At 36.8% G+C, this 13866-nt stretch overlaps 1 protein-coding gene across 1 annotated transcript; it reads right to left on the bottom strand.

Moving 5' to 3' along the window:
• Positions 1-1039: 1039 nt before the first annotated feature.
• LOC112792795 (uncharacterized) lies at positions 1040-1781 on the bottom strand. The gene has a single exon (XM_025836172.2). It carries the CDS (start codon positions 1720-1722, stop codon positions 1168-1170), a length of 555 nt encoding a protein of 184 aa, XP_025691957.2. The 5' UTR covers positions 1723-1781; the 3' UTR covers positions 1040-1167.
• Positions 1782-13866: the final 12085 nt, after the last annotated feature.

Here is a 13866-nt window from a genome sequence, read left to right as displayed (position 1 = left end):
TTTAATCAATTTAATTTTTATTTTATTTCAAATCTAAACCAATTTTTTTTTTGTTTCTCACGGTATCTCTCAATCCATGAGAGTCTGACAGGTTAAAGACTAATCCGTCACAGTACTGAGCTTCATTTGAGGGTTTGTCGCTGGTCAATGATTGCTGCATGCACAAGGCAGAATTTAAACCCCCAATACTTATTTAAGCGGACTAGTAAGTTAACCACTAAACCAACCCAATTTAATTAATCTAAACCAATTTTATCCTTCAATATTTCTAATTTCATAACATCACATTCACATTTTTAAATTTTAATATGGATTTTTTGTTTTTTGGTCAAATTACACCCTTACATACACACTTTTTTTTTTTAATTGGTTCTATACATCAATTTTTTAGTTATAGCTAGAATTTGAACTCGATGCATCTTCTAACTAGACAAACATATTGCCGTTAAACCTGTGTGACCTTACGGTGCAATTTTAATATAGGTTTGAATTTCATGAAATACCCAAGAATAACCCAATTTTGTGTATTTCTGAATTATAGAAAAAAATATCACCGACCGAAATCGCTTGATCTGTTTGGCTAGAGGAGAAAGATCGAAGATGGGCCCAATGCACGGGGCGATTTGGTTATTTATCACTCTACTCTTTTTGTTTGTATGAACCCAGTTTAGTGGTTTGTCACTTTATTGTACCCTCACTAGCTGTTTTACACTGATTCGATTTTAAAAACCAGTTCAAGAGTTTAAAACTTTAATCAATGCTAAAAACGCTACAGTTTGCTTCTCTGCACTAATGCCACTGTTACACAATTATACTGTATACAACTATACATGGCAACCCCCAACCCTATTAAATTTACCAAGTTTTCAATTGTTCCATTTTCTCTCTCTCTTGTATACTTTGCTGCACTCGCAGGTCACAACGCCTTCAACAAGACAACAACAATCTTATTTATCACATTCACACAGTTAAAACTAGAGTTGGAACTAGTTGATATTGAACGAAAAGAAGAATTAATATCAAATTAGGCTAAAGTGAATTAAAAATAAAACGATTGAAAGCTTTGATTATCACCAATTCCCAAAAATAACAATTTTCCTCTCCATTGTTTAGAGTACATTCCCAAATTCCATCACTGATTACTGGTTCATTATTCAGTTTCACTAATTAAGCGGCAAAAAGTTCAAGTTCCGAAGTATTTTCCTGATCAATGACATCAAGGAACACAGGATCGACAGTAACGTGGCTGTCAACGTGCACCTTAAAATTGTGGTCCCACCAAAGCACCCTGGCGGTGCCGCTGATATCCACGGCGGCGTCAAGCACCATCTCCCGCCTGGCCACGTCAGCGACGAAGCACTTGGCGTGCTGGGCGAGCTCCAGGCCGCGGAGGCGCGCAGGGAGGCGGAGGAGCTGGCAGGAGCGTGGGGGCTGGGAGCCGGCAGCTACAGCGGCGGAGCCGAGGAGGGATCCCTTGTAGAATATGGACATGGCGGTGGAGGAGTAGTGAATGGGTGCGATGTTGGGGTTGGTGACATGGACGGTGAGGACTAGTTCTGCATCGAGGATGGTTGGAAGGCTGAGCTTGAAAGATGTGAAGTTGATGGAGATAAGGTGGAAGGTGGGGTCCTTGGGCTTCGCTGAGAGCACCGCCGTGGCTGCCACCGCTGATGCCGCTCCGATAAGCGCGGAGGTCCAGCTCCACTTGACCTTTTTGTCCATAGATTGGATTGTTTTATCGGAGAGGATGATGAAGTAGAAAGTAGAAAGAACGGAGATGGGTTTTTGTCTTTTAAATTTTAATAATGCTCTTCCTTATTTTTTTAAATTAAAGACTTAAGAATTTCAAAATAAAATAAATATTTTATTTATAAAAAATATATATAATCTCAAAAATATTTACATTTTTTGTGAATTATTATATATCTAATTTATAATGCGAGTAATATATATATTGTAAAAATATATGTATAATAAATTAATTAAAAAAATCTTGTTTACAAATATGATATGTGTATTTCACAAAAAAAATTCATTTACAATTTAGGATATATAATTTTTCTTTTTCTCGAGTATTCTGTAAATGATATTATAGTATTCAAAAGTTTTTGTTTTTCATTTATATTAGGAAACGCATTCCCTGCGCACTATTACAAATAATGAAATAATTAATCGATTCAAACTCTTCTCTTATTCTTAGCTTTACTTACAAATGACTAGTGGTGATGGGTGAGCTTATTTTTTTTAGTGTTTATCCAAATAGTGGCATAAGAAATGGTGAATATGGAGATGTATTTGGATGTACTTCTCCTGTATTTATACGCACATGCTGTGTGAACTTTTTGGCTATTTTGAAAATTTTTAAATTGATGAATACATGGACAATTGGTCTTAAGGAGATTGACAATATTGGATACAGAGTTTTGTTGGTATTAGAAGAACCAACAATTCTATTATCACATATTTTAGATTAGATGCAATGAACATATGCGAATAATGTTTGATGTACATACTACATAGAAAGATTTATGACTTAACAAGTGATGGAGTTGTATGCTAAGATTCGCAATATTAGAGGCTGAGATAGATTTTCTACATCTTATATTACTAACCACTCCTATATTATAGTACGCAGCATCGGTTGATTATGTAGACGAAAAACTTTATTCGGATGAAGATTATGTTGCTGCAAGTGAATCATTTAGCAACAGTGATGTTTCTGATGAGTTTGTGCCAAGTTTTTGAAAACTGGTCTGGACCGGCTAGTTAAACCGGTTCACCATGAAGAAATACAGCTCGGATAAATAACAAAATCGGAGATTTCAAAAATCGAAATTGAACCGGTGAAGAAATACAGCTCTAGAATTTCATGATATTTGTAAACATCTACTTCTAATATTGGTCACAATGCTTATGTGAAGGACAAAGTAAACTAGAGAGAAGATGGTTTATGTAGTACTTTTAATTTGGATGATATTTTAAAATTTATATTAGACTATAATTATGTTTTAGTGTGTTTATTTATATTTTATTTATTATTTTATTATAAAATTATTTTTTGGTTCAATCACGATCGAACCGATTGAACCTATAAATTAATAAACTAATAGTTAAAACGGTTTGATAATCGATTTGGTTTTTAGAATCTTAGTTTGTGCAAAGATCTTAATTGGTGAGAGAGTTTGATTTCTACTATTAACACATTTGTCAATTTTAGATATATCAACTGTTTTTAGTCATTATCACACTGTAAATCTTGATGTAATAGATGATGATGATTTTTTTAACATTAAAGGTTGTGATGATTATAATATAAATGGTGGTGTCAAATTCTACGTTGCCACAAATTTGGGAGTAAAAAAATTGTTCATATTGCAGTGATGAATTATAGTATTAAAAAAAATACAGCATATATAGATGTAGAATCTGGTCAGCTAAAATATCATTGTCAATGTAAATAATTCTCATCAAATTATTTGTAGAATTTATACAAAATGTTTCCAGCATGTGTTTTAGAGCTTTTACTTCATGATAAATTATTTTAGATGTTGGTATTTTGTTTTTATGAGTATTTTAGATGTTAGTAATTTTTTATTTGCATAGACATAACTTTGGGAGACCTTACACTTATTTGTTATCGAGATGACATGTCATTCTTGTGGTATGATAATATATTTACTGCACTGTAAGTGAAAAGTATGAGTCTCAAACTTTCATCACTCAACAAATACAGATATATCATATACGAGAATTGTCAAAGACAAGATTCTTAAATTATGTAGCATAATCAAACTTAACCTCCCAAATGAATGATAGGAGCATATTATTGAAATAAGTAAACTATATTACTAAAATATTATAATCTAACCAGAAATTATTCAAATCTAGCAAAATTTATGATCGTCTAACTTGAAGTATCTGCCAAAACAATTTATTTTAATCTAACAAGCTTTCTAAATCCTAAAACATATTTGTTTTTGCCTTGATGTTCCAATGTATAACTCGTCTCCTATAGAAGTCGACGAACTTCTTAGCCGGGGGTGCGATATACGTCGGTGATAAGCAAAACGGCGGGTCGGGGACCTGCAAAAGGCACTCCGACGCCTAAGTAAGTAGATATTTTAGTGAAGTTATGTTTTAAGAAGATTACACATACTTCGGAGACCTTTCCGGTCTGTCCTTTATAGTCTGGAAGATGAGGATAACCGTTTTAGCCGAATAATAACGTCTGTCAGAGGAGTTAATGACTTATCTGACGTTACGGAACAAGGGGTCAGTTATGATTATGTGTTTAAATCTTCGGTTACATTGCCAAGCTATAATCATGTAACTGACGTGTACTGGTCGTATCACAACCCCCAAGTTTAGCCTGGTCTCGACGAGGCAGGTTGAGCTTTTAAGCTTTTGGCCGAGTTATAGCTCGGCAAGGGGAGCCCCCAGATCAACATGGCTCAACGTTTATTTTTTGTTGGCACCTGAAAAGACTTAAAGATAGAAGTTATCTTGGAAACAAAAAATCTTTAATGTGGGTGCAAGTTCCAAAGCGGCTTCCCAACCGTGATGATGTGGCTCATTGAATGGTTTGTGATTAATTATGGAACTGAACAATTTATTAAATGAATGGCTAGAGTTATTTTGGGTTTTGAAAAACTTGGAAACACGCTTTCTGCTTTAACTAATGTCGTTCCAGAAGCTCAAGAAAAAATGAGTAAAAGAGGTTAGTGAATACCCTTCCCCTTTGACTTTTTATCCTCCATTGTTTGTTTTAGTTTTCTGAAAGATGGGTGAGAAAAAGGGGAAAGCTTTGCCTAAGATCAAAGATGATAACTCCTATGACTGGGTTGATGGTGATGTGAAAATACAGGCTTCCCTCTTTGTTGATAAAGAGAGCGTTAGCGAAGTAAATATGAGTAGGGTGGTGAGGCCTGGTTTTCGTCTGGAATTACTGCCATGCAACCGGTCTGATCGAGTTTTTCATAGAAAAAAAGATTTTGAAAGTTTTTTTATGTATAGTTGTGTACTTGAAGAACTCCATGTGAGGTTACCATTCACAGATTTTGAATGTGATGTTTTAAAACAAATGAACTGCGCACCTTCCCAGCTGCATCCTAATGGTTGGGCATTTTTTAAATGTTTTCATGTTTTAACGCAATTTATGGAAATTGAACCTGAACTATAGCTTTTCTTTTCACTTTTTGAAGCCAAGGGGGTTTTGAGAGGTCTATGAGTTAATTTGAATAGTACTCCTGGATTTGCTGTTTTTAAACTCTACAAATCCTCTTTTAAGGATTTTAAAGAGATTTTCTTGAAGGTGAAGCCAGTAGATGAAGATTTTCCATTTTATCTGGATGAGAATTTGGGAGAGAAATTCTCAATGTACTGGTGTTGCCAACCCCAGCATATATTAGGTCCCGAGCTTATAACTCCTCGGAACGAATGTATAATAGCATTTCTTGCGGAGATGGTTGATAGGGGTGGTTTGATTTCTGTATCCAAGTTACTTCCATGGGAGGAGGATAAGTCGTCTGTCTTAGAGTGTTTTGGTGAGAGGACTGTATGATAGATTAGATTATCATAGTCATTTTTATTTATCTGATGAATGCTTTTATAATTTGCAGCTGGTAAATATCCAGGGGTGTCAACATCAAACCTAAGGGCGCATTTCAAAGCCAAGAATTTTGAGGGATCGTCCTCAAATCCTGACAAGATGGAAGGCGAGGCTGAAGTTAACCAACCACCACCAAGGAAAAAGGAAATTGTTTTCAAAAAGAGAAAATCAGACGTAATTAACCTGGATAAAGAAGAGAAAGGTATTCAGCTTGGGGAGCTGGTGAGCTTTACTAGCAAACAGGAGAGATTGCACAATTTTAACGATGAGGGAGATGGGTCGTCAGTTTGGGACAAGAAATTTCCATTCAATGTCGTTGCCGATGAGGTTGTCCAAGCTGCATCGGACATGTCACGAATTGAGGAGGTTGGTGATGTAGGGGTTGATCAGTTTCTACAGGTCAGTTTGACAGATGATTTATTTTCACACATACAGTATAATTGATCAAAATTATTCACTGTTCATACAAAATAAAATTATAGGTTTTAAGTTTTTGTCTTGCTAGCATAGGCAACTGTTAAGAGAAAAAATACAGAAAACTACTGCTAAAAACGACCGAAGAGATTGGCCTAAAGGGGCAGCTAGAAATAAAGGAGACAACTTTGTCCAAATTAGAAAAGAAATTGTCCTCTGTGAAAGAAGAGCTGAAACTGATGAAAGGGATTCGTGAGAAATATGTGGATACTTTGAAAAAGAAAGAAGACGAGGCTTCTAAATTGAGCACCCAAATTATTGGACGCTTTTGCCGAGGGCTTTGAGCGTGCCATTACACAAGCAAAATTTTTTGCTCATGATTGTGATTTTTCTGCTATGGACCCAAGTAAGATAATCTGTGATGGACAGTTGGTAGATGACGAAGAGGTAGTTGAAGAGGGTGATGAAAACCTAGCAGATTAAACTATAGAAGAATGTTTTGTTGTTCTTCTTTTTTGTTTTTTGTTAACTGTATGGATTTGTGGCTTTTTCTAGGATTTTTGAACTTTTTAGACTGTGATCTGAAGTAAGCATATGTTATCTTGTGTAAAAATTGGTGCTTTGAATGTTTTATGTTTAATTGCTTTGATCGAATTAGGCGTTATCTGTTCCTAATTGAGTGATTGGTTCCCTGACTAATGAGGGTCTGATGATATATGTTGAGCATTCTAAGCAATAATTAGCTTAGTGTCATATAATTTTATAGAAGATGAATTGTGGTATGAATGATAATGTTTCGAGTAAGAAAAATTGTCGGCGATTGATAGCCATATATTTAGTTGAATAAACTGTTTTTAAAGGATAACTGTTATGCATAAGTAACTGGAAATAATAAATATGCTAGAAAATAGTAAATTGTATTTATTTATTGTAATACCTTTACAAAAAGACCTCAGATGAGCTAGCCTCGTTAAAACCTCCTCGAGAAAAACCCTTTAGGGAAAAAGATCGGGGTAGGAAAAAGAGTACTAGCATGTTCTTGTTGTTAACTGTAGTAGCGCTTTAGAGAATTAACATTCCAAGTGCTAGGCATTTTGGTGCCATCCAATGCCTTTAGTCGATAAGCTCCTCGACCGACAACCTCATATACTCTGTAAGGCCCCTCCCATATGGCAGCGAGCTTATCATGAAAGGGGGGCTTTCTGGTGTCTTCAAATTTTCTTAACACCAAATCTCCCACATCAAAAGATCGGAAATGTACTTTCTGGTTTTGTCTGCGGGCTATTTGCTGTTGTAATGCTTTGTGGCGTACAGAAGCCATGGTTCGTATTTCCTCGATTAAGTCAAGCTCGGCGAGCTGGGCTTGGTCATAGTATTCGGCCTGTGTCCTCAGCGAGTGCTGTGAAATCTCGATAGGTATCATAGCCTCGGATCTGTACACCAGACGAAATGGTGTTTCCTTAGTTGTTGAATGTACTGTGGTGTTATATCCCCATAGGATTTTGGGAATAAGCTTGGCCCAGAGGCCTTTAGCATTGTCGAACTTTTTCCTCAAAGCCTGTAAAAAGACCTTGTTGGCGGCTTCAGCTAATCCATTTGATTGTGGGTGTTCGACCGACGAAAAGTGTTGCTTAATCTGTAAATTCTGCAAAAAAGTCTTAAATTTATGGTGGGTAAACTGGTGATCATTGTCAATGATGATATGACGAGGTATACCAAATCTACAAATTATGTGTTTTCAGGCAAATGATATCATTTGGGAGGATGTTATTTTTGCTAGAGGTTGGGCCTCTACCCATTTAGAGAAATAATAAATTCCCACAACAAAAATTTTTACCTATCCTGGAGCAGTGGGGAAAGGTTCGAGAATGTCAAGCCCCACTTATTGAATGGCCAGCTTACCTCTAAGTGATGGAGGTTTTCTGCTGGCATGTTGATGACTGGAGCATGCTTCTGGCAATTATCGCAAGCTTTCACTTTTTGTCGGCAATCATCCCATAACGTCGGCCAATAAAAACCAGCGCGAAGTATCTTTTGCGCTAGGCTTCTTGCTCCAGTGTGAATCCCACAGATGCCCTCATGAGCCTCGGCTAAAATAAGGTTGAATTCTGATCTGTCTAAACATTTTAAAAGAGGTCGAGAGTATCCTCGCCTATACAAAGTATTGTTTAGTAGTGTAAACAAAGAGGCCTGTCGCTTGAATTTTTTTTTATCGGTTACGCCATCTGGAATAACCCCATCTTGAAGATAATGTATGTAGGGATTTTTCTAACTAGTTCCATCATTGATATTAAAAATTCTGGCTGTATCAATGCTCGGTTTATCTAATATTGATTGTAAAAGAGTTGCAGCATGTGATTGTGTAGTGGCTAGCTTTGATAAAATATTTGCACGGTGGTTTTGATCCCTAGGGATATGATTAATCTCGATTTTGGAAAAACTGGTTTGAAGGTTTTTAACCACATCCAGATATTTTAACAAAATGGGATCCTTTGTTTGAAAACATTGATTAACTTGTTGAACAACCAATATGGAATCACAGTAAACCTTTTATATCATTAATCTGTAAATCAATGGCTAACTTGATCCCAGCAATGAGGGCATCATATTCGGCCTGATTATTACTTGCTTTGAATGAGAAATGAAGAGAATGTTCCAACATTATGCCCTCCTGATTTTCAAGGAGGACGCCCGCTCCTGATCCCTAAGGGTTGGAAGCGCCATCGACAAATAAAATCCATTCGAAACTTCCTTCATCTGGTGTTGGGGCAGTGAATTCGGCAACAAAATCTGACAAGTACTGTGATTTGATAGATCCCTGAGGTTGATATTGAATATCAAACTCGAAAAGTTCAATCGACCACTTGATCAACCTTCCTGCTAACTCTGGTTTGGCGAGCACCTGCCTAAGTGGCAACTCTATTCAGACATTAATAATATGAATTTGAAAATAAGGTCGGAGCCGTCTTGCTGAGAAGACCGAAGCGAACGCGAGCTTTTCCAGCTTCGGACAACGAAGCTCGGCATTCTGCAGTGACTTGCTTACAAAATAAACAGGTTGCTGAACCTTGTCATTTTTTGTAACAAGAACAGAGCTAAGAGTTGAGTCAGTACTAGATAAGTATAAGTAAAGTGGCTCTCCGAGCTTAGGTTTTTATAAAACTGGTGGTTTTGAAAGAATTTGTTTCAAACTAGCAAATGCAGTTTCACAGTTTTCATCCCATCGAAAATTCATATTTTTCCGTAAACATTGAAAAAAGTGAGAAGATTTAGATGCCAAACAGGTTAAGAATCTGGATAAAGCTGCCAATCTCCCAATCAGACGCTGGACCTCTTTTATCGTCCTCAGGCTTTGCATGTCCAGTATCACTTGACACTTGTCTGGATTTGCATACCTCGGCCAGTCAGGATGAACCCGAGGAACTTGCCCTCCCGAACACCAAAGACGTACTTTTCAGGGTTTAATCTCATGTTGTATGATCGGATCTGTCCAAAAATTTTTGCAAGGTTGGTAACGTGAGAACTTCCAATCTGTGTTTTGGCAACCATGTCGTCCACGTACAATTCGATATTCCGACCTATTTGTATATCAAAGATCCTGTTCATTAATCTCTAATACGTGGCCCCTGCGTTCTTAAGACCAAAAGGCATGATATTATAACAATAATTACCATATGCAGTTATAAAAGCTATTTTTTCTTGGTCTGATGGATGCATAAGGATCTGGTTATAACCGGAATATGCATCCATGAAACTCAAGGTACCATAACCACAAGAGTTATCAACCAAAATGTCAGTACAAGGTAAGAGGTATGCATCTTTGGGGCAAGCTTTATTTAGGTTGGTAAAATCGACGCACATACACCATTTACCGTTGTTTTTCTTTACCATAACAATGTTGGCCAACCATGTTGTGAATCTGATTTCTCAAATGAAGTTGGCGTCGATGAGCTTTTTAGCTTCCTCCATCAAGGCCAAGCACTTCTCAGTGCCGAGTTTGCGTTTCTTCTGAGATACTGGTCGGGTGGCTGGATTAATTGCCAGTCTATGAGTAATCACAGACGGATCAATTCCCGGCATGTCACCTGGAGTCCAGGCAAAGAGATCAGCATTTTGGCGTAATAAGGTGATCATATTTTCACTTTCTTCATCTTTTGTGGATGTGCCTACAAAAGTAAATTTTGTTGGGTCGTCAGTTAAAATCACTTTGATTAGCTCTTTGTTTGGTGTTGGCCGATCTTCAAAGTCGGCCCTAGGATCTAGCTCGGCCATCGTTGGTTGTTTGCTCTGAATAACATTAACTTGCATTGTGTTTCTTCTCTTCTGTGTCTTGGTGGCTTAAGGCTTGTGTTGTAGCACTGCTGAACTTCCCGATGATCGCCATGGATTGTGGCCACCAAGTTATCCTGCACATGAAAATTTACACAGAGATGCACTGTGGACACTATTGCCCCAAATTTATTTAAAAAAGTCTGCCAAGTTTAAGGTTGTAAGGGCTAAAACAATTCACCACGAGATATTGAATATCTTGTGTTTTAGATAATGGGTGCTCACCGAGTGTGGTTTGTAACCACACTGAGCCCAAAACTGGCACCCGTTCTCCTGAGAAATTGACCGAATCTCCTACGGATGGATGGAGGATGTTGCTGCTTAATTTCATTTTCTCAAACGTAGAAAACAATAGGACATCAGTGCTGCTTCCAAGGTCCATGAGGACCTTTCGAATGATCAAATCTCCTAACAGGATTGAGATGAGAACCGGGTCATCCAGGTTGATGTCATTGCTATTGAAGTCCGAGGGATGAAAAGTCATCTCTGGTATATTTTCAGTCCTTGGTTGCTCGTCAGTGATGTGTCCGGCTGTTAACATGGTCCGATACGTGCGTTTTCGGGCCGAGCTTGTATGCCCACCCCCGGCATATCCACTGGAGATGCAATTAATCACACCACGTGGTGGTACAAGAGCTTTATCCTTCTCACGGGATGATGTCCCTATTGGGGATGTATCAGTGCTTGGTACGGCTCTCTTCTGCATATGCCCAGCAATGTACTTGTCTAGGTACCCTTGTCTTGCTAACCGTTCTAGAAGATCCTTGGCAATGACATATTCATCGGTTGTATGTCCATTTTTTTAGTGGAAGGTGCAATACCTGGACTTGTCGACGTTCTTTGGTTCTGGATAATTGCCTGCCTTCTGAGGCGGCTTGATCAGTTTTGCACTGAGAATTTCTTTGATAATGTCGTCCCATTTGTATTAAACTGGGTGTATGACTCGTACTGATGGGCCGGCTTGAAGGTTTTTTTTGTTATCCCGAAGTTTATCATCGTCTTTGGCATTCGACATTTTTTCTGATTTCCGCGCCTGGTGAAGTTCTCCGATATCTATCTGACCTTTGGCTTTTTCTCGGAACTTGGCTAAAGTTTTTGGCTTGGCCACGGCGATGGCTTCTTGAAACTTGCCTGGGCGTAGCCCACTTTTAATAGCATGCAAATGTACCTCAGGATGGAGGTCGGAAATGCGTATAGTGATCTTGGTAAAACGGGTGATATAATCCTTCTAGCTCTCATGTTGGCCCTAGTTGATGGTATTCAAGTAGTCGGAATCACGCAAGTATATAGCCGATGCTGCGAAGTGGTCCTCGAATTGCTTGGCCAACTCTTGAAATCGTGAGATAGAATCTGCAGGCAAAGAGCAAAACTAATCAAGTGCAGGACCGTCTAAAAAAGAAGAAAAACAATGACATAAGATAGGGTCAGATGCACCATTTACTATCATAATATATCAGAATTTTTTGAGGTGTTGCTTCGGATCTCTTAACCCATCATAAGGGGTAAGAGTCGTCGGTAGGGTGAACTGCCTAGGCATTTGATAGTTCATGATATCGGCCATGAAAGGTCCAACAGAATTGTCGGGTTCAGCCTCCTCATTTTCTGGTCGGGCTTCCTCATTCCTTAGGCCTCTATTGTCGTCATTGCGAGGAGTTTTGGAGGCGTGCGTTGGTTCTGACCGATGCTCTTCATTCTCTTGGTGCTCATGATGATCATTATTATGTTCTAGCCGGGCATTAGCTAGTTTTGCAATTTGGTTTTGCATCCTTTGATTTTCTTCAGCCATTCGCTGGTTTGCCTCTACCATGCGCTGATTTGCCTGCTGCAACTCAGTTACTATCCAAAGAAGTTCAGATGGAGTAAGGGGAAGTGCATCCGTCATTGAGAGACGCCGGGGTGTTTAAGGCCGTTAAAAAGGGGTGTTTAAAAACCTTCAACCCCATGGTGGGCGCCAAATGTTCTTACCTGGATGTTCTGATGTATAACTCGTCTCCTAGTAGAAGTCGGTGAACTTCTTAGCGGGGGTGCGATATACGTCGGCGATAAGCAAAACGGAGGGGTGGAGACCTGCAAAAGGCACTTCGACATCCAAGTAAGTAGATATTTTAGTGAAGTTATGTTTTAAGAAGATTACACATACCTCGAAGACCTTTCCAGTCTGTCCTTCATAGTCTGGAAGATGAGGATAACCGTTTTAGCCAAATAGTAACATCTGTAGAAAGAGTTAATGGCTTATCCGACAATACAAAATAAAGAATCAGTTATGATTCTGTGTTTAAATCTTCGATTACATTACCAAGCTATAATCGTATAACTAATGTGTACTGGTCATATCAATATTTATTAAGAATATTAGAAGAAATTAATACCAACTTCGAAATCTAAATTTTAGTCTATTTGCTTAGTCAGTTAATATTTATAGAGTGCAATATTTAATCAGTCTAAGAAGTAATCAAAAGATATTCTTTAAGAATTATTAGTGTAAGTTTTGAAAATGGGAAAAATGTTCAAATAAAGATCTCGTTCACAAGTTATTTATTGGCTATAGTAACAGTGAAAATAAAAATATATTTACAAATTTTAAAATAGTTTGTAGGATCCGTAGACGGAAATGGCCTAAGTTGGAAGGCTTATTTGAAAAAAGCCTTGCTCCAGGCCTCAAGGCGATTCCTAGTCATAGATTATTTAAAAATTCTTATTTTTTTAAAATATTTTTTAAGTGTAACAAATTATTTTAAATTAATAAACATATTTTTATCTCTATTTTATTTTATTTATTCAAAGAATAAATAAAATTCATCTACGTGTCCCTATATCCTGCTTTTTAATGTTAATATTGGGCCAATAATAATATTTTTGAGTTTTATTGGGAATTGATATGTTTTACCGTAATATAAAATCGGATATCGACAAATTAGATAGTTAAATTTGGGATATACAAATTTAACTCTTAAATTTACAGTTTTGAATTTTTAAATATGTAAATTTGATCCTCAGATTTACGTTTGATTAAACTTTAATTCAAATCGAACTATGTAATTTAATTCCATTAAATTTTAATATTGTTGTCTTCATAAAATTTAAAGATACATTTTTTAACAATTTTATTATCCTTCAAGTCTCACCTTCAAATTTATTAATAAAAATTAAAAAAATTAATATTCATATTAAAAAAATACTATTTTTTTATTTCTAAAAAAAAGTCTCCATACTCAACAAAAAAAAAAAAAGAAAAAAAATAAAAAAATACTTGACAGTTAACTCAAAAGATAATGAAATTCTCAATAAAAAAATATTTTTTACGGTCCTTGATGTTACTTTTGTGAGACTATTCTATTAATATTTTTTTTGTATTGACATAATTAATCTACACGCATGTTAAACTGTTGATTTATCTGTTAAGAATTAACTAAAACCGACAAATTTATTTTTTTTTGTATAGAATTTCGTTGTCTTTTAAGAATAATTATTAGGACCGTATAGCTATTTTTTAAAATACATTGACTAAATTTATT

This window comes from Arachis hypogaea, chromosome 3, assembly GCF_003086295.3.
Source record: "Arachis hypogaea cultivar Tifrunner chromosome 3, arahy.Tifrunner.gnm2.J5K5, whole genome shotgun sequence".
NCBI classification, from domain to species: Eukaryota; Viridiplantae; Streptophyta; class Magnoliopsida; order Fabales; family Fabaceae; genus Arachis; species Arachis hypogaea.
Note: the sequence above shows the minus strand (reverse complement) of the source record. Positions and strands in the feature narration are given on the sequence as shown.

Bases quoted from the DNA above. Each gene is read 5' to 3' on its own strand.
- LOC112792795 (XM_025836172.2), bottom strand. From the start codon at position 1,722: ATGGACAAAAAGGTCAAGTGGAGCTGGACCTCCGCGCTTATCGGAGCG.